This window comes from Muscardinus avellanarius (genome assembly GCF_963383645.1).
Source record: "Muscardinus avellanarius genome assembly, chromosome: 1".
Taxonomy (NCBI): domain Eukaryota; kingdom Metazoa; phylum Chordata; class Mammalia; order Rodentia; family Gliridae; genus Muscardinus; species Muscardinus avellanarius.
The window spans coordinates 80,579,346-80,601,158 of NC_137786.1; the positions used below are offsets into that span (position 1 = coordinate 80,579,346).

Consider the following 21,813-nt stretch of genomic DNA (forward strand, 5'->3'; position numbering starts at 1 on the left):
TTTGTTTTTGTTTTATAAAAAGAGCTCTTTTAAAACTACAAAGAGCTGAGTGTTAAATCACCCCTGGGTTCAATCCCTTCTACTGCCAAATATATATATGTGGGTCCATACACAGTTATATATTCTTCTAACTAAAAGTACTATGAGTTTTGAACTACCTCAAATACCAGGTGTCTTTTGAATTACCTTTAAATATGGATTAAGTTCCTTATAAAAACTACAATTTTCTTGTCTACCTGCTAAATGATGAAATTAATGAACACACACATATAGCAAAGTTAAGGAAAGATATGTAGCGCAGCTAAAAAAAAATGTGGGACCATGAGTTCTGGCAACTTCTTCAGTGACTTTCACATATTCTTTATTGATATCTGTTCAAAACAATTTACATATTTATGTTTGTGGTGCTGGGTATTGAAATCAGGAGTACTCTTAGCAGCACCCTCAGTCCTATTGTTATTTTTTTTTATTTTTTGGTGGTACTAGGGTTCCTGGAAACCCTTCTACCTCCGGCCTACATTCCTAGACACCTATTTTTTATATTTTTATTTGGAAACAGGGTCTCTTAAGATAGTACGGCTGCCTTCGAACCTGCACGATCCTCCTGTCTCTGCCTCCCAAGCGCACCCGCTGGGATTACAAGAGTGTGCCACCACGCCCGGCCCGCCCGGCTTGTTATGTTTATTTATTTAGAAATGATCTCATTGGGTTTCTGAGGGCCTGCAAAAGTTGCTGAAACTGACTTTGAACCTGCAATTCTCCTGTCTTAGCTTCTCAAGTACTGGGATTGCAGGTATATGCCACCATGCCCTGTTTCCACAAACACCTTAATGAATGACATTATGATATGAGACAAAGTATAAAAACTAAAAAAGTTATTTGAAAAAATATACCAGTACAATATCTGATTGCATCATTGTCTACAAGTATACTACTTTCAAGAGTTCTTACAAAAAAAAACTATTTTAATAACAAAACAATTATTATGGTAATATTTAGATAATATTTATTTTCAAAGAATTATATTCATGTTTTAGTGGCGTATAATGTAGTAATGCAAACATTCAGTGTTCATGCCAGAAAAAAAAAATTTCACCTTAAGATTATGTTTTGAGAAGATAACTTTTAAAATTAGCACTGTATGTAAGTAAATTTAACATGATATAGTATTTACAGTTAAGCCCTACATATTTAATTTATTGTATATGTAAATAGTTTTAGTTTTTATTTTAGCACTCATAGTTAAAAAATAATGTGAATAATATGTTTAACATGTATTATCTTTTTTGTGTGTATATGTTAGATGGAAGATGGCAATCCAAAGCATATCATCCAAATGACAGGATTTAAGATGGAAGAAAAGGAAGCTCTAGGCAAATTGCTTTTAAAACTAGATTGCACTTTTATTAAGAGTGAGGTGAGTATAGAAACATATAAAAACATTCAAAGTGTAGTTGAAAATAGAATTAAAATATTGACTGAAGAAGGATAAAATACTCGCTTGATGTTATAAGAATAAAAAATGTTATTAAGGAAATTTTACCTTAGTAATATTTTTTTCCTGTGGATTTTTCTCTCTAGAAATACAAAAATTGTACACATCTTATAGCTGAACGTCTGTGTAAGAGTGAAAAATTTTTAGCAGCTTGTGCAGCAGGTAAGTGAGCTAACTGCCTTTCTCTAAACCTTGGGTAAAAAGTCTTCATGTTAAAGAAAAACTATTTTAGTCTCTGGAAAGATACCATGCTTATTATATCAAATATAAGTGTTTATTTTTCTGATACTTTTCTGAAAGTGTTTGATACACCTTTTGCTTTATTATCCCTCTGAGCTTTGTAACACATGAAATATATAAATATATATTTAAATACATATATATAAAATATATAATTTGTATGTATGTGGTTCAACTGGGTATTGAACCCGAGGACAATCTACCTCTGAGCTACACCTCATCTCTTTATTTTTTTATTTTAGAACAGGGTTTTGCTAAGTTCCCATGTACTGGCCTGGTTCCTCTAGTCTCAGCCTCCAAAGTACTAGGATTATAGACATGCACTACTGTACCCAGTTGAAAAATACATTAAATAGTCAGATATATTTACTTGACCAAAGATTTAGTATATGTATTATATAAGAAAAAACAAAGCTTTTATGAAAAGATTGGCATAGACTGCCAAAAGATAAGCTGTTTTGAAGCCTCATCTGTTCTCAGTCAAGTTCTTTTCTTTGATCTATCATTGCAAATAATCAGTGTTTTTTGTTCTGCTTCTCCTTCTATCATTGCTGTAAAGCAATAGTCATCTGATTTTTTCAGTGTACTTTTATTGGAACATTGTAGTCTCACATCATATTGTAGTTTAGAGTGATAGTAGCATACATGCACACAGCACCTGGTGTTTCTAATTTGTATACACTCTAATTAGAACTTAGTCTTCTCTTCTTTCTCTTTGTTAACACTGTTACTGCCATAGCTTTCTCTACTGTGATAAACTGGGCACTGATTGCCTTTTTTTTTTAAGTGTAATGAAGTTGGGCTGGGCAATGTGACTCATGCATGTAATCCCAGTACTTGGGAGGCTGAGACAGGAGGATCTCAGGTTCAAGACTAGCCTCAGCAATTTAATAATACTGTCAGTAACCAAGTGAAAATCATGTTTCCAAATAAAAAGAGCTAGGGTATCTCAGAAGTAGATTGTACCTGAGTTCCATCCATTTCCAGTATACACACACACATACACACACACACACACACACACACACACACACACACACACACACACTATGTAACTTGCATGAATTTATCTTTTGTGTGTGTATGTGGTACTGGGATTTGAACCCAAAGGCATTCCACCTCTGAGCTACCCTAGACTGATTTTTTAAATTGATTTGGAAACAATTTCGCCAGGTTGCTGAGAGCCTCACTAAATTGCTGATGCTGGCTTCAAATCTGCAATCCTCCTGTCTCAGCCTCCCAAGTACTGGGATTACAGGCATGTGCCATCATGTGCTGCTGAATTTATCATTTTTTTGATTAATTTACAAAAAATTTTGATTCATTGCTAGTTCCACATATAAAAACATATATTGACCTAACTGTTTAAAAGATCATTGATGCCCAGATAAAGAAACTATGGAATATTGTTAACTGGCCTGAAGAATTCTCAGATCAATAAATTTGTTTGGCATAGTATAGCAATGCTTTGAACATTATTGGAAAAAATTTTAGCAAGCAAGGAAGAATATAAACTTAATCCCCATAAGTAAGTAATATCAGTAATAATAAGTCAGATAACACTATATTTTATTTTGTGTTTTAAAGCTTTAGATTTAAGCTTTTCATTAAGTAATATCTGAAATTATAATTATGTGTCACCAGAAATATTACATACAATGTTCAGTGATGTTATAGGCCTCACTTCAAATATTTAGAACATAGTTAAAAGTTAATGTTAGCAGTATCGCACAGAATCTCATGTAGAAAAAGTTTGACTTTTATTTGATATTTGATCTTTATTGTTTACCATTTATCAGAACCAAGAGTCTTTTGTGATGGATAATTTATTTCTCTTTTAGGAAAGTGGGTACTAACTAAGGACTATATAATTCATAGTGCCAAAAGTGGCAGATGGCTTGATGAAACAACTTATGAATGGGGATATAAAATTGAAAAAGACTCCCATTATTCACCTCAAATGCAATCTGCACCTAAAAGATGGCGTGAAGAGCTGAAACGCACTGGTGCTCCAGGAGCTTTCCACAGATGGAAAGTTGTCCTACTTGTCAGAGCTGATAAACGAAGTGATTCTCTTGTAAGGTAGGATGAGATCTCATAAAAACTAAAGCAGTGAATGAAGAAACATTTTGCTTGAATACTCCTTTGTATTTATTTACAATTATTAATCTAGTCAAAATATAAATTAATGTGATTTAGTCTTTAATCTTCTAGGTAAGCCATTCTGCTATAGAAGTGTTATATTGTTAATAGAACAAAATGCATTTTATGGTATTGCTGTAGATTTTTCTGTTGATTTCTATTTTAGCTTCCATAGTACTTTTGGCAAATTCAAGCAAAAGAAAAAGAATATGATTATTAGGAGATAAATACTTGTTTTCTAGTTTTTAAGCTTTTAGATTTTTGCTGGGAAAGTATTAGATTGTTTTAGAAAGTTTTATTCAGTTTACATAGTACTGTCTTTATGGTATTAGTGTTTCTATTAGAATTTAATTTCACTGTGTCTTTTATATATTTTTTAAAGCCTTCCTCTTCAATAAAGACTATAACTTTGTTTTTTAGAGGGAGAATATTTTTGTCACTAACGGAAATTAACTTTTTTATGGACAACAAAATGTGCCAATTTTAAGTGTAGATTTTGATGAGTTTGGATAAACTTATATACCCATATTACCCTCACTATATCAAGATCTGTAATATTTACATTATCTTATAATATTTTCTTGTGTCTTTGGAAGTTTAAATCAATTGACCATATATGTATGGTCTATTTTTCGACTTCTGTTTGTTCTACTGATTGATATGTTGGCCATATACCATCCCAAACTGTTTTAATTTTTGTAGCTTTATAGTTAGTCTTGAAGAAAAGTAGTGTGAGTCCTCCAACTTTGTCTTTTTGAAAATTGTTTATTTTATTTGGAAACAGGGTCTCTTAAACCAGCTGAGGCTGGTTTCGAACCTGCGCGATCCTCCTGTCTCAGCCTCCCAAGTGCAGGGATTACAAGCATGCGCCACCATGCCTGGCTAGGACCATATTTTTGAAATTCAATCTATATTGTTGCATGTGACAACATTTCATTGGTTATTGATGCTGATTATTATTCTGCTTTATGGAAATATCAGTTTACCTGTTGATGAACATTAAGAGTTTTTTTTTAACTTTTACCAATTTAAGTAAAGCTGCTTTGAACATTTGAATGAAAGTATTTATGGTAGACATGTTTTCATTTTTGTTAGAAATCTAGTAATGAAATTGCTAGCTCAAATGGCAATTATGTATTTAACAGTATAAGAAAATGTCAAATTGTTTTTCACAGTAGCTGTACCATTTTATATTCTCAGTAGCAGTAGAAGAAAGTTTCAGTTACTCTGCAGTTACTTTGGCACTATTGTCAAAAATCAATTGACCATATATGTATGGTCTATTTTTTCGACTTCTGTTTGTTCTACTGATTGATATGTTGGCCATATACCATCCCAAACTGTTTTAATTTTTGTAGCTTTATAGTTAGTCTTGAAGAAAAGTAGTGTGAGTCCTCCAACTTTGTCTTTTTTTATAGTTAGTCTTGAAGAAAAGTAGTGTGAGTCCTCCAACTTTGTCTTTTTGAAAATTGTTTTGCTGATTCTGAATTATTAGTATTTTTATATACATTTTAGAATCAGTTTGTTTAAAAAAGCAAGCTAGGATTTTCATTTGGATTGTATTTTATCTACGGGAAGAAATATGTTCTTAATGATATTGAGTCGTTCTATCAGTGGACTTCAGGTGCTCTTTAGTTTCATTAATGTTAAATAATTTTCATTGAGCCAGGCATAGTGGCACAAGTGTGTAATCCCAGTACTTGGGAGGCTGAGACAAGAGGATCGTGTTTTTTGGACACCCTCAGCTACTTAGTGAGGCTTTCTGCAACTTGGTGAGATCTTGTTTTAAAATAAAAAATACAAAATAGGGATGGGGGTAAAGCTTGGAGGGAGAATGCACTTGGGTTCAATCTCCAGTACCACAAAATAAAATAATAATTTTCATTGTTTAACTCCTGTACATATTTTATTAAATTTATTCCTATGTATTTTGTGTTTTGGGAAGCTTTTGAAATATATTAAGTATTTGTATCTGTGTCCATTGAGATAATGTTTTTCTCTTCATCTTTTAATATGGTGAATTAACAGATTGATTCTCAAATGTTTAACCAAACTTGTATTCATGAAATAAATTGTACTTCACCTGCAAAACTGAACAGTTTGTCTTCTTTTCAGTTTGGATATTGTTTGTTTTTTTCTCTTGACTAATTGCTCTGGACAGGGCCTCTAGTTTTGTGTTGAAAAAAGTGGTGAAAGTGTGCATACTTGTCCTGTTCCAGATCATAGAAGGAAAGCTTACAGTTTTTCCCTATTCTATATAGTGTTAGCTGTGGTTTTGTCCTATATGGTATTGAGGTATGTTTCTTCTATACCTTATTTACGCAGATTTGTGTTTTGTTTCATTTTGGTACTGGAGGTGGAACCACAGGACTTTCTACCTCTGGGGTATACCCCCAGACCTATTTTATTTTTTACTTGGAATCAGGGTCTCACTAAGTCACTGAGAATGTTCCTGAACATGCCATCCTCCTCTCTCAGTCTCCCAAGTACTGAGCTTACAAGCGTGGGTCACCACGCCCAGTTTATTTAGGATTTTTATCATGAAGGATGTTGAATATTGCCAAACACTTTTTCCATCTCAGTGGAAATATGTGATTTTTGTTCTGTATTTTGTTAATGTGGCATATTATGTTTATGGTTTTGCAAATGTTAAACCCTCCTTGATTTTCTGGAATAGATTCCACAAAGTAATTGTGAATGGTCTTTTTAAAGTCCTGTGGATTCAGTTTGTTAATATTTTATTGAGAATTTTTATATCTATGTTCATTAAAGATACTGGCTTATAGGTTTTGTTGTTGTGTCCTTTTCTGTAATAGGCATCAGGATAATGCAGCTCTTGTGGAATTACATGGTTGAAAGGATTCTTTCCTCGCTTTTGTGGAATAGTTTAAGAAGAATCAGTAGGGATTTTGTGAGTGTAGAATACAGAAGTGAAATTTTATGATCCTGGACTTTTATTTGACTACAAACTTTATTATTGATTCAATCTCACTATTTGTTATTGGTCTCTTTAGGTGTTATATTCACGGTTCAGTCTTGATAGGTTTTGTTCATTAAAGCCTCTTATGGTCCATTGTATTTTTGTGGTATCATTTGTGATTTTTTTTATTCTGAGTTTATTCATTTGAATCTTTTTTTTTCTTAGTCTAGCTAATGATTTGTCAATTTTATCATTTAAAAAAATTGAGTTGGTTTCATTGATTTTATTTCTTTTCTTTTCTTTTTTTTTTGTTTTTTGTTTCCTAATGTCTTTATTTCTATTCCGATCTTTGGTAGTCCCTTTATTGTGCTAACTTTCGGTTTAGTTTGTTCATTTTCTAGTTCCTTGAGGTACGACATTAGGTTTTTTACTTGAACAAATTTCTTATTAGTCATTTATTACTGTAAACTTCCCCTTTAGACTAATTTTTGCTGCATCCCATAAGTTTTGTCATATAGTGTTTTCATTATTGTTTATCTCAACATCCCCCCTCCAAAGTGCTGGGTATTGACCCCAAGGCTTCACATATACTAGATAAATCATTCTACCACTGACCTATATCCCCAGCCCTGAGTAATATATTTTTATTTCTTCTTTGACCTCTTGGTTGTTCTAGAGTGTATTTAGTTACTACTAGTTAATGATTTTTCAAAGAGTTTGCCTATTGTATTGATTTCTGATTTTATACCTTTGTAGTCAGAAAATATGATTGATAATGATTTTAGTCCTCTTAAGTATGTTCAGACATGTTTTGTGCTATAACATAAGATCTATCATGGATAATGTTCTCTGTTTACATTCAGAAGAATGTGCATTCTGTAGTTTTGGATGGAATGTTATGAATATGTCTTGTTAGGTCCATTTGGTCTAAAGTATAGTTTTTTCTTTTTAATTTTCTGTCTCTATTATCTCTCCATTGTTGCAGTGGTATATCAAAGTCTCCTTTATTTTATTGCAATTTATTTCTTCCTTTTTATCTTTTAATTTTTCCTTTTTATTAATTTTTATTTATTATGTCCTCTGGTCAAATTGACTTTTAAATCATTACATAATGACCTTCTTTGTCTCTTTTTTATAGGTTTTTCTTGAAGTGTTTTTTTGTCTAATGCGTACCTAGCCCTTCTGGGTATTTTTGTTTGTTTTTGTTTTTGTTTTGTTGTACTAGGGATGGAAATCATAGGCATTTTACCTCCAAGCTACACCCCAGTCCTTTATTTATTCTTTATTTTGAAAGAGAGTCTTACTAAGCTGTGGAGTGCCTCACTAAGTAGATGAGGCTGGCCATGAACATGGAATCCTTCTGTTTCAACCTCCCAAGTACTGGGATTACAAACATGTGTCACCATGCCTAGCTTAACCCTCATTTTCAATCTTTGTTCGTTCTTTTTTTTTAAATATATTTTTATTGGTGCATTGTAGTCAAATATCACAATGGAATACAAGACTTGTTAGAATATCCAAATAAATATCATCCAATCGACCTTTATCCAATCCCCATCCCACTCCCTTGCCCTCCCTCAATCTCATGCTTGATTTCGTGTTTAATATTGATATATTTATTTACGTACATCATGTGCTTTAAAGAGATTCCATCTTCCCCCATCCCATCCCATCCCCTCTGAGTGGTCGCCTTAATTGCTCCTCCATAGGGCCCCTTCTTTCATTAGATTCCCTCCTATTACCCGTTTCTTCCTAGTTTTGCATATTAGGGAGAACATCCAATTTTTTTGTATTTTCTGTGATATTTCTTTGTGTATGCCGCTTTATAAGTTCCAATCCCACACTTGAAGGCCCCAGCACCGGCTTGGGCACCCGGTAGACTCTGTTCCCGGCCTCACTGGCTCCAGTACCAGCCTTGTCTCATGGCAGGCTCTGATCCCAGCCTCAGGGGCCCCAGCACCGGCCTTGTCTTTAGGCTAGCTCCTATCTCAGCCTTGCTGGCTCCAGCTACAGCCTCACCAAATGGCAGGTACCGATCCCAACCTTGCTGACCCCAGCACCGGCCTCCATGTTCGTTCTTAAAACATGAAGTAAGACTCTTATATAAGCAGCATATAGTTGGATCATGTTGTGTTTTTTTTTTTTAAATCTATTTGGACACTATGTGTGTTCATAAAAATTGAAGTAAGACTCTTATAAGCAGCATATAGTTGTGTTTAAATCTGTTTGGCCTCTCCTTGCCTTTTGATTGGAAAATTTAATCAATTTGCATTTAAGTTAATAATTGATAGGTAAGAACTAACTAATTTCTATAATAAGGAGTCTTCAGAGAGCTTCTTGATAGCCAAACATGGAGTTTTTTTTTTTTTTTTTTAATAGCTGTTTTGTTTGGAGAAGGTATAGAAGCTCTATACCCCTTTCCACATCTCTTTTCCTATGCATCTCTTCATTCATATGCTTTTCAAGTATCCTGTAAGGTAAACAAAAATAAGTGTCTAAGTTATGTGAGCTGCGATAGCAAATTAATTGAACCTGAGAATGGAATTGTGGGAAGCCACATTTATAGCCAGTCAGTCAGAAAAAACACAAATAAAACAATTTCTGTTTGTATGGTTTTGATGAGAAGTCAATTGTCATTCTTTTATCTTGTTTTTTTCTTTTGTGCATAATTTATTTTTTTCTGATTCCCTTCAAGATTTTCTCCTGAGCTTTGTCTGTGTATCATGTTGTATGTTCATGGTGCTAGGGATTAGACTCAGGGGCATTCTACCTCCAAGGTATACCTTCAGCACTATTTTATTATTTTTAAACATTGTCTTGCTTCATGGCTGAGGGCCCCACTGAATTGCTGAGGCGGATTTCAACCTGCAATCCTTCTGTCTCCTGCACCACCATACCTGGCTCTGACCTTTGGCTTTTAACAGTTTGATTCTGCTGTGTATTTGTTTTGGTTGGGTTTCTATGTGTGTCTTGTATATGCAAGAATTTTTAATTTTTGGTCTTATTAATTATGGATAATATTCAGCCATTAGCCTTTATGCATTCTTTTGTGTTGTTTTTTTCTTGCATATATTTTGTTTAATTTTTTTTACAATAAGTGCAGATATTCACTTGCCAGTTTGCTATTGCACAACTTTTTAAGGACACTTAAGTCTATTTCTCTCTTATTTGTTTATTTATTTATTTTACTTATTTTGTAGTACTGGGGATTGAACCCAAGGGCATTCTACCTCCCAGCTACACCCTCAGCCTTATTTTTTTGTTCTTTATTTTCAAACAGGATCTCACTAGGTTACAGAGGGCCTCACTAAGTACCTAAAGCTGGCCGCAAACCTGCAGTCTTCCTGTCTCAGCCTCGCAAGTACTTGAATTACAAGCATGTGCCACACCATGCCTGGCTTTTCTTTATCTATTAAGCAGCAATATTCTTGACCCGAATATAACTGGAAGCACATTACATGTATTTTAGAGATTTTGTTCTATTCCACAGTTATTTCATACACTTATTTTTTTAAGTTTTGTATTTTAGTTTGGATAATTTCTACTGGCCTATTAACCTATCTTTAAGTACATTTTTTCTCTTAATACAGGGCCCTTTCTTTTCTTTTTCTTTCTTCTTTTTTTTTTTTTTTTTTTTTTGGTATTAGAGATTAAACCCAGAAGCATTCTGCCTCTGAGCTATACCCCCAGCCCTATTTTATTTTGATACAGGGTCTCACTAAATTGCAGAGGGCCTCACTAAGTAGCTGAGGCTGGCTATGAACCTGAGATCCTTCTGTCTCAGTCTCCCACTATATCTGGCTAGGGCCCTTTATTTCTGTTCCTTCCACTGGACCTTGCTGAATTCCTCATCTGTTTTTGCATTTTGCCTGCCTGTTTCATTAGATTCTTTTAAGTCACAGTAATTTAGAAGTCACTTTTAATTTCTTTTTTTTTCTTTTTTTTCATCTTTTTTTTTATTGGTGCACTGTATTCATACATCATAATGGTATAAAGAAAATACTTTTGTAGACATACATGCACACATCGCCCAGTTAGCCCCTATCCTATCCCCACCCCGTTCCCTCCCCATCCCTCCTTCCCATGCTTGGCTCAGTGGTTGACATCTAGTTTTATAGCAATTTATCCAATATTAATGATGATAATCTCACATAACAGTTTCATTTGTCTGATACCAAGCTTTTGATGACTTAGAGATAACATTTCAATATTTCTTTTTGCTTTCTTTCTTACCAGAGAATATTTTTTCTTTCTTTTTTTTTTAGGTGAAACTATCATACATTTATTTATTTATTTATTTTTCAGAAAAAATCTATCCTGATATGGAATATGGACTCTAGGTACCCAAAACAATCTTGAAGAAGAACAAAGCTAGAAGATATATATTTTCTGATTTCAAACCATATAAAGCTACAATAATTGAAACAGTATAGTACTGTTCTAAAGGCAGATATATAAACCATTGGAGTAAAATAAAAGCCTAGAGATAAATTCTTCCATGTATTGTCAAGTTATTTTTGATAAGGTTTCTACGAACATTTGGTGGAGGAAATACTAATCTTTTAACTAAATATGGTTGAAAAATAATAATTACATGAAAAAGAATAAAATTGGACCCTTACCTAACACCATATACAAATATTAACTCAAAATAAATAAAAGACCTAAATATAAATCTTTAAACTTTTAGAAGAAAATATGGTTGTCCAGGTTAACCATGTCTTATTCATAATTTTACACATGTTCAGATGTAGACCCTCATTAATTATGATCAGCCTTCCTCCTCTCCTATCTTTCCATTCAAACTTTGCTGGTATTTCCCCTCCATTATCTGGAGTCCCACTGGTATCCTTTGTGTTTCCTAGTTTGGGCATATTAGAGGAAACATATGTATCTTCTCCTTCTGTGCTTGGCTGACCTCACTTAACATAATGTTCTCCAGGGCTTTCCATCTTCTTGCAAATGATATAATTTTGTTCTTCTTTATGGCTGAATAGAATTCCATTGTGTGTATTTCCCACAGTTTTGCTATCCATTCATCTGTTGATGGTGATCTGGGTGGGTTCCATATTTTGGCTATTACAAATTGTGTTGCTATGAACATAGGTATGCATATGTTGCTATATTTCTCTGAATTCAACCCCTTTAGAAAGATACCCAGGAGTGGTATAGCTGGATCAGATGGTGGATCTATTCCCACCTTTCTTAGGAATCTCCACACAGATCTCCATAGTGGTTGAACTAGTTTGCATTCCCACCAATAGTATAGAAGAGTTCCTCTTTCCCCACATCCTCGCCAGCATTTGTTGTTTGATTTCTTTATGCTTGCCACTCTGACTGGGGTTAGATGGAATCTCAGTGTAGTTTTGATTTGCATCTCGAGATGGCCAGTGATGAAGAACATCTTTTCATGTATCTATTAGCCCTTTGTATCTCTTCTTTTGTGAAGTGTCTATTTAGTTCATTTGCCCATTTCTTGATTGGGTTGTTTGTTTTGCTAGTGTAGAGTCTTTTGACCTCTTTGTATATTCTGGATATTAGCCCCCTATCAGAATGGTGACTGGTAAAGATCCTTTCCCATTCTGTAGGCTTCCTCTTTAGATTATTGATAGTTTCCTTTGATGAGAAGAAACTTTTTAGTTTGATGTTATCCCACTTGTTTATTCTTGCTTTAATTTCCTGAGCTTTGGAGGTTTTGTTGAGAAAGTTACTGCCTGTGCCAATATGTTGTAGTGTTGAACCTATGCTCTCCTCTACTAACTTCACAGTCTCAGGTCTAATTTCTAAGTCTTTGATCCATCTTGAGTTGATTCCTGTATTTGGTGAGATTGGTGGGAGGGGGGAAGGGAAAATGAGGGCAGGGGGAGAGGGCACCAAATATAGTTTAAATGTATACTATTTATGTTCAATAAAAAATTGTTAAAAGAAAAAAAAATAAAATAAAAAAAGAAGAAAATCTGGGTCATAAAACCTCACAACATTGAAATTGGCAGTGATTTCTTGGATATGATTTCAATAGCACAGGCAACAAACTCCCTAAAAAATAAAAAAATATTGTATATCCAAAGACAATGTAAACAGCTAAAAGTTACTGATAGAATGGGATAAAATATTTCCAAATGTTATATCTGAAGGTATATTAATATTCCAACTAGACATCCTAAAAATTAGCAACAATAAAGGCAAACAATACAATTTAGAGATAGGTAAAAGACTAGCATAAATAATGAATCTTCAGAGATAACCAGTCTTAGTTGTCTGTTGGATGGAAAATCTTGTTTCTCTGGTTCTGGTGTGTATTACCTATTTCTTCTTTGTAGTCAATCTCTGAGTATTTTTTCTAGCGCTGGTTTTGAAGACATAAATTCCTTCAGTTTCTGTTTGTCGTGGAAGCTTCTTATTTCCCCATCTAATTTGATAGAAAGTTTTGCTGGGTAGGAAATTTTTGGCTGGAAGTTATTTTCTTTTAGAGTTTGGAATATGTTACTCCAAGCCCTTCTGGCTCTCATGACTTGGTATGGGAAGTCTGGAGTGATTCCAGTTGGTTTGCCTCTGAATGTCACTTGGCCCTTTGTTTTTGTTGCCTTTAAGATTCTCTGCTTGGCTTCCACATTGGTCATTTTGACAATTATGTGGTGTAGGAATCCTCTTCTCTGATCCTCTCTAAAGGGAGTTCTATAAGTTTCCTGGACCTGTGTATCGACCTCTTTCTCTTTCTGCTATTACTTCCTTGAAGAGATTGTTGATCCCTTTGGTTTCACCTTCTTTTCCCTCCTCTATTCCAATTATTCTTAGGTTAGCTCTCTTAAAATGGGCCCATATTTCTTCAATGTCAGATTCCTGCTGTCGGATATTTTTTTCTAGATTAGAAACCATGCATTCAGTTTTTGAATGATCATCTTCTAAGAGGGAGATTCTATTCTCCATGTGGTCTAATTGGTTGTTTGTACTTTTAATTGAGGCCTTTACTTCATTAATTGCATCCTTTATCTCTTTTTGGCTCTCTCTGAATTCTTTTTGAAACACCTCTAATATTTCTATAGTTTGATCTACAGTATTATTTCCTGATTTGATCTTCTAGAAATCTCTGAATTTCTGTTTTATCAGGTTCTGATGTTATGGGGTTGTGGGCATTCATTGCTCCATTGTTATTCCTCTTTCCCATGATTTCGGGAGTTTGTGCTTTCTCTGGGTTCTTCTCTTGGGTCACTATGACTTCACTTAAGGTGCTCTGGATCTCGAGTCTGTGGTATCTCAGTCCCCACTACTCCTTTACTTGGTTGTATCGCAGTCTCAGACCCAGGGAGTCAATCGAGGCTGCTTTAGACCATGGTGGGGTGCCAGGTTGGGCATTCTCCTATGGTGTGATATCTCTGACACCGCCACTCCCCCACTGGGTCAAGTCCCTGGGAGTACAGTACTGGGATTTCTCCTCTAGGGGCCACAATTAGACTCACTGTTGTTGAGTGCGCAGATGGAGCTGTAGTGGACTCGGTGAATTCGCTGCTGCTGCTGCCGGTGGCAATATGGCGCCGCTGCTATGCCCTCGGCCATGAGTCTGGCATATTTCTTTTCTGTTTTTGATCTCTGCTCTGAGTCCCTGCAGGGTGTGCTGAGCCCAGCCTCTGGGAGCTTTAGATGCTTCCTGAGCCGAGAAATCTGCCAAATTACTCCCGGCTTATCCGCAGCGGCTCACCTCGGCCCGCTGTCCGCCGCTCCTCTCTGGAGCCTGGTGGGCTGTTGAGTGCGTTGGTCTAGAGCCGTCTGGTGAAGTCGCTGCTGCCGTCACATCCTCGAGCGTGATGCCGGCTTATCTCCGCTCTGGTTCTGAGCTCTGTTATAAGTTCCCCTCCTCTCTGGGTCCTGGTGCTGCAAGGGAAAATGGCGCCTACCGCTTCGCGCTGCGGCTCCAGCTGCAGCACTGCTGTCTGGTTTCTTTCTGGTTTATCCAGCCCTCTTTTTCTCTGTCCCTTGTAATTACATTTTTTGTTTCTCTGCTGATGGTGTTTTCTGGCTATGAAAGGCACTGATTTTGTGGTAATAGAGATTGGTTGTTAACGGGGCTTGTAAGCCCCGCTTTTCTCCGTCGCCATCTTCCCGGAAGTCCTATCAGTTTTAATTTCAACATCTGAATCATCTCTCAGTCTATATTATTGGTTGGGTGGATGGGCATTGGGGATTAAACTCTGGGGTGCTCTTGTACTGAGGCTATACCTCTAGCACTTAAAATTGTTTTGAATTTTGAAACAAGGTCTCTCTTAGTTATCACATGCTAGCTTCAAACCTGTGGTCCTCTTGTCTCAACCCCCCCAAGTACTATAATTACAGGCATATGCCACCAAGCCCAGTTCAATTCTGTTATCACTTGATAATGTTTGTACTTTTATTTTTTTCTTGTCTGTTCTGTATGTCTTGTACTTATATTTTACTTTTTAATAGACATTAAATGTAAAAGAATAGTAGAGGCTAAGATGGTTGATACTTATATCGAGAAAAGGGTCTATTTGTACAAGGCCTTTCTTATGGATGATTGAGTTAATCCTGTCAGCTACATGCTGGGTTTGGGTTTTGCTGATACTATAGTCACCTGCAGTGCACCACTATCACATACAGCAGAGAGCTTCAGGTTTCTTTGTGTTTAGCATCAGACCTTGGGTCTTGTTCTGCCACAAACATTTGGAAATCCCCATACTACTAGACTACTGAAGGACTCTCTTCACACTCTTCACATCTGTCTTGTTACTCATTTGCAGGCCATGGGTATGGAAAAAATGTATTCTTAGTTCTGCTAGATAGGCTTTGGTTGTAAACATTCTCTGTGTTATTGTCCCTGAGCTTGGGGCTTTCTTAGTATTGTGTTTCAATCCCCCACTCCCAGCAGTCAAAATCTGCCTTGTATGTGTGGGCAGAATTTTGGGAAATAGAGTTTCTGGACTCTCCCTCAGTATTATTTCTGTGCTGTGTAGTGATGCAAAATCCTGGGCCCAAGTGACCTTTTAGTTCCTCCTTCAGAGCAGATAATTTTTGTTTTCCTCATTTTGACACAATGGATCTTTTCCTGGGCTGGGCAAAAGAACATTTTCTGCCCTCCTTCCAGAGATAGACGGGTTTTACTTCTACCAGTTTTACTTCAACCCCTCCAAGAAAAGTGGTGTGTATGTATGTGTGTTTTATATATGTGTATGTATATATATGTATATGATTATGTATGTATGTATGTATGTATGTATGTATGTATGTATCTCCTGGGCCTGTTGGGGTGAGCTCTCAGCTAAGGAATTCAGGATCTGCAGGGTCCTTGGCTAACCTGTTGGAAAAGAATTTCAGCACGCACCAGTTAGAGACATAGACTGAGGTTAATTTGGGGAAAGGAGGAGGAAATACACATTCAAGAGAGAATGCAGGCCACCTCAAGATGAGGAAGGCATTTTGGGAAGTTCAGGGTTCTCTTCTTATAGGGAACTTTTGTGAGGGGAGGGCTGGAAAAGGTATGTGAAGATGAGCTCAGTCTGGTAGTCTTGAGGCAGTTTATTGTGGGCAGGTGATCTGGTCAGTCTTATAGTGGATGAGCTCAGTCCAGTAGTCCTGAGGTGCTTCCTGATCGTCTGATGGTCTGGTCAGCCTTAGGGTGGATGATCTTTGGTTGATTAGGGTCCTCATTAGCTGATTGACAGATAAACTGGAATATCCTAAATTATAGGTTTCTCAGAAATATTGTAGTTAACTCTAGGATCTACAGGTTTCCCAGGAATTTGGGGAGAGTCAGGCTTAGGAAAGAGAGCTGGTTTGTGGATTAGAGGCTGAAGCACTTCAGCTCCAGCTTCTTATATTAAAGTTATATTTTACTTTTCCTTCCTGTCTGTCTTCTTGCTACCTACTTATTTCTTCTATCCTACATCAGGCCTGACTACTGTGCTACCCAGGAGGGCTGCCTTTGTTCTTCTCATGCCTCCAGGCTTATGAGCATTTAAATGAGCCCTGTGGCAAAGAGCTTGCAAGTGAGAGCAGACTTTCTTGTATCAGAAACTCCCATTTTTCCAAACTGCCACACTATTAAAACTAAATCTTAAATGTCTTAAAATTGTTTTAAGTGACCTTAAATGTCCTAAAATTTTACCTGTTCTATTCTTATATGCTCTTATTACAGCCAATTGTTTCCTTGTTCTACCAAAAGTGAAAGAATTTGGGAAATCAGCTTACTTGATTGATTCATTACCTTGGTTCTCTGACGGCTCAAGGAAAGCTATGATTTTGTGGATTTTGTTTTGTTAGGTTTTAGGAGTTGTTGTAGCTTTCTACATCCTAAGCAGAGGCAAAACTTGAAACTTTTGAGATGTTTATGTGTGTATCTTCTGAGTCTTTGCTGTAAAATTATTTCTTAATGTAGATCAAAAACTTTAAAAGAAATAACCTGCTAGAGGAGAGTTTGTAATTGTGTGTGTCTTCCAGAATGATTTCTTTGGATATGGGGACATCCAAGTTTGGTTCCTTAGACTTTCTTTATAGGCTATTTGCCAGGGGTGTGTGTGGGGGGGGGGGGCATTGCTGTGGCTTTTACTTAAGAAATACTGTAATATTCTTGGATCATAAAAGACTTTCCCATATCAAAAAATGTATAGGCAAAAGGAATAGTATGGTTTCTTAAAAATCAGCTTTGAAAACCTAACATTTTTAGGAAATTCTTGCAATAGATTTCTCCATGATCCTCAGTGGCACAAAAGAATTAATTTGTTTTTAAAAGTTCTACACTTACTAATACATAGGAAGTAATCTATTAAGATAATTTGATTATGTTCAATTTTTCTTACCCATTTTATACCGTTTACATTTTTATTTAGAGTTTTGGAGGCTGGAAAGGCAAATGTTATTTTATCAAAAAGTTCACCGAGTGGAATAACTCATGTGATTGCCAGTAATGCAAGAATCAATGCTGAGAAAGAAAAAGATAACTTTAAGGCTCCATTCTATCCCATTCAGTATCTAGGGGATTTCCTTTTAGAGGTAAGTAAAATAAATATTACACATTTTTAAATGTTTATTTTTTAAAGTACTCAAATAGTGAAATACAGTCATCCTTCAGTATCCCCATGGGATTGGTTCCAGACCCCTCCTCAAATATCAAAATCCAGAAGCTTAGATCTGAAATTTTCTATACAAAATAGCATAGTATTACCTATATACATATTATATACATAATATATACATAATATATATGTATATATATGCATAATATATAGCATATTACCTATATACATCTTCCTATATTCTCTAAATCATCTCAAAATGTATAATACCTATTACAATGCAAATTCTATGTAAATATTTGTTATATCTTTATAAAATATTGTCAAGAAAAAACTGCACATGTTCAGTACAGACACAGCCATCATAGGCCTAACTGTATTTTCTAACTGGATTTGATTGAATGTGTTTGGAACCTGTGGTTACGGAGGGTTGATTGTTTGTATTAAAATTATATTCTAAATTGAAAATAGAGGGAGTGAAAAATAATTAAAAACATGTTTAAGGCAGTTGCTCTCAATTACTTAAACAATAAAGAATACCTCTTACAGATTTAAAAAAGCTTAAGTTTAAATTTATCTTATTTTGAATCTATACTTTTGTTTCAGTGCTTTAGTGGTAGATACTACAGAATAGTTGTAAGTATTTTAATGTTTATATAATAAAATAGCAGTGGAATATAGAGTATCACATGAGAATTTTGGGCTTTTCTTTTTGAAATGATAGAGCTATTTCTCTTTTTTTTTTTGAATTTGTTATTGTTGCATTTTAGTCATACATCTTAGTGGAGTACAAGATGGTAGAGGCATACATGCACACATTACCCAAATAGCCCTTACCCAAATCCCCATTTCTTCCTCCCTCCCTCCTTCTCATGTTGGACTTAGTGATTGACTTTGATATATTTGTTAATGTTCATCATTTACATTAGGGAATTTCCCTCTTCCCCTTCCCATCCCCCTCAGTTACGTCACCTTATTTGCTAATCTATAGTATCTGAGACAGCTATTTCTAAGGATTTAGAAATATTTTCTTGTCCTACCTCCCCTTCTCCCTAATTGGTACAAATACAAATCTTCAAGTTGTTTGAATGGGGATTAAATGAAGAAATTTTTAAGAAGTAAAGAAAAGTCAGGCTTGGTGGCTCATGCTTGTAACCTCAATACTTCAGAGCCTGAGATAGGAGGATCTCAGGTTCACAGCCATCCTCAGCTACTTAGTGAAGCCCTTCACAACTTAGTGAGACCCTGTTTCAAAATAAAGGATACAAAATAGGGCTCATCTTTCCTCTGTGCTCCTCGAATAAACCCCTAATTACTCTTCCTGTTACTTTTCCTTTTTATTCTTAAGATTTTCTAATTACTCTTATTTTTTCTGGTATATTCTAGTTAATTCAAAAAGAATATTGAAAATGCTTTTTGTAAAAAGTAGTTCTGATCCTGTCACTTCTCTAGTTAGAACCCTTTGGTGATTTCCAATTGTCTTAAATTTTTCAGACTCTTACATGGCTTACAAGTTCTCACAGGATTCCTGTTGTTTCTACCTTTTCAACTGTATCCTGGTCCACTTTTCTCTACTCTTACTATGCTGTAACAAAACTGCCTTCTCCCAGTTTTTTAAATAGGCTAAGCTGCCTGAACATGGTGGCATTCACCTATAATTACAGTACTTGGGAACCTAGGACAGGAGGATCACTGGTTCGAGTATAGTCTCAGTAACATAGCAAGAGTCTCAGCAACCTAGCAAGATCTTTTTTCAAAACAAAAGGGCTAGGGGTGTAACTTGGAGTTAAAATGCTCCTGGGTTCAGTCCCTAGTACCTACACCACATGAACAGGAGCACAAGTATACACACATACACACATGTAACCTGCTAACACACACACACACACACACACACACACACACACGCATGTATGCACACACACGCACACACACGCATGCACTCATGCCACTTCCTACCCTAGTATCTTACACACACACACATGCACGCACGCACACGCACACACACGCATGCACTCATGCCACTTCCTACCCTAGTATCTTACCAGAAGGTATTTTCTCTTTCTAAAGTTTTCCCAACTTTTCTTTTACATCTTGTGTCTTCTTTCTGTTCATCATTCAGGTTTCTGTTATAATGGTGCCTGTTCAAATGCCTCCCTGATCTTTTATTAGGTTAGATTCACCTACAATATGTTGTCATAGCATTATTTTCCTTCACAGTACTCACAATAATCACAATTAATTAATTGGTTTATTAGTTGGTAATTTACTCTTTCTCAGTATAACCCAAAAGATTCTTTGTATTAAGAATCTCGTCTTTCTTTTCCATAGTTATTCCAGTCACCTCATAAAGAGCCTAGCAAATGGGTTATTAGATTAACCGAGAAATTATGAAAGAAATTATGAAAATCTTAAGAGTACAAATCATATATCATTCTAAAACTTTCCTTAGTAACTAGTAGCAAGGTAGATTGGAAATAGTGTTTGTTCAAGGAATGGACCTACTTGGACTGTTGATAATTTCATGGCCTTGACAATTATATTAGTTGGCTTTCCTCTCAGAGACTAAAATATCTGACAGAAACTACTTAGAGGAGGAGAGGTTTATTTGGCTCATGTCTTCAGAGATTTAGTTTGCTGTTGGATGGCTTGAAGGCAGAAACATCATGACAGCAGTGCATGGCAGAGGACATCTCATGGCAGCTAGGAAACAGAGGAAGAAGGGGTGATAAAAGACAGATATAGTTCCCATTGCCATGTGCCCAGTGGTCTGCTTCCTTTAGCTATATTTCACATACCAGTTAGCACCCAGTAAATTCAATCAAATTATTAATCTATGAATGGATTAATCTACTGATGTGGTTAGAGCCCTCAGGATTCAACTATTTCACTTCTCACCATTTCTGCATTGCTAACACATAAGCTTTTCTGGGGGCTTTCCATATCTAAATCATAACAACAGTGATTGGTTCAGGAATAAGCAATGTAAACCAGCTCAGATCAATGGGACATGAAGAGAATTATGTAACAGCTTCTAGAATGATCCTCCTTCATTCTGAAAAGAGATGTACTGCCAGTCTGGCTTCTTCAGATTTCAGCACAGAAGAATGTAACATGAATCACTACTAGTAATTGACTCTGAGGAATACTAGCCTTAAGAGTAAAGCTAGATTTCCAGTATCAGAGGGTAGAGTTACGACTCTTGCTAGTACTTGAGTTCCTGTATTAACCAACCCTAAACCTATCCTTATATTGGACCACATTCCCATTAAGTGAGAGTTTGTTTTAGCCAAAATCATCCTATGATGGACCTCTTTGAATAGTTTAAATGTAAATACTGTCAATTGAATGAAAATCATTTTTTTTCTTTTGTTACTGGAGATAAAACCCAGGAGCATTCTACCTCCAAGCAACAGACCTAGCCCTATTTTTTTAATTCTTTATTTTGAAACAAGGTCTCACTAAGTTGTGGAGGGCCTCACTCACTAAGTTTCTGAGACTGTCCTGAAACCGTGATTTTCCTGTCTCAGCCTCCCAAATACTGGGATTACAAGTGTGTGTCACCATGCCTGGTTTGAAAATCATTCTTAATTGTACTAATAAATGTATCTGAATTTCCTTTTTCTATTTAAAGAAATTATTAGAGTATAATATGTAATGTATATTTATTCGTAGTCTTGTTTTACAATAATCTGACAATATTCAGATCCAACTTATGAAATAGTTGAGGGAAGCCATTGCAAGTCAACCAAAAGTAGCAAGAGGATCTAACTTATATTCAGTTTTAGAATATATTGTTCTATAAGATCTGGATCTGACAGGTGAAGGGTCCCAGTCCATATTAGGAAGGCATATTATGATCACTTCTGTGGAAAAATTAAAAAGCTAACTTTATATTAGTGTCTTATTTTCCTTCTGCCTCTTTGGCATAGAACATATTATGTTCCTCTTTAGATGGATACTGAGGTACCATCTAAGAAGAGATGCTATAA

General features: G+C 35.6%; 1 protein-coding gene across 3 annotated transcripts in view; it reads left to right on the forward strand.

Moving 5' to 3' along the window:
• Positions 1–1,303: 1,303 nt before the first annotated feature.
• SLF1 (SMC5-SMC6 complex localization factor 1) overlaps positions 1,304–21,813 on the forward strand; it is a gene marked incomplete at both ends in the record, with an annotated part of 67,045 nt that continues 46,535 nt past the window's right edge. For all 3 annotated transcript variants that reach the window (XM_080695194.1, XM_080695195.1, XM_080695196.1), the window contains 4 exons: positions 1,304–1,417; positions 1,582–1,657; positions 3,577–3,817; positions 17,636–17,798. In XM_080695194.1, coding sequence (XP_080551320.1) covers positions 1,304–1,417; positions 1,582–1,657; positions 3,577–3,817; positions 17,636–17,798 — 594 coding nt within the window. The remainder of the gene's footprint in view (positions 1,418–1,581; positions 1,658–3,576; positions 3,818–17,635; positions 17,799–21,813) is intronic.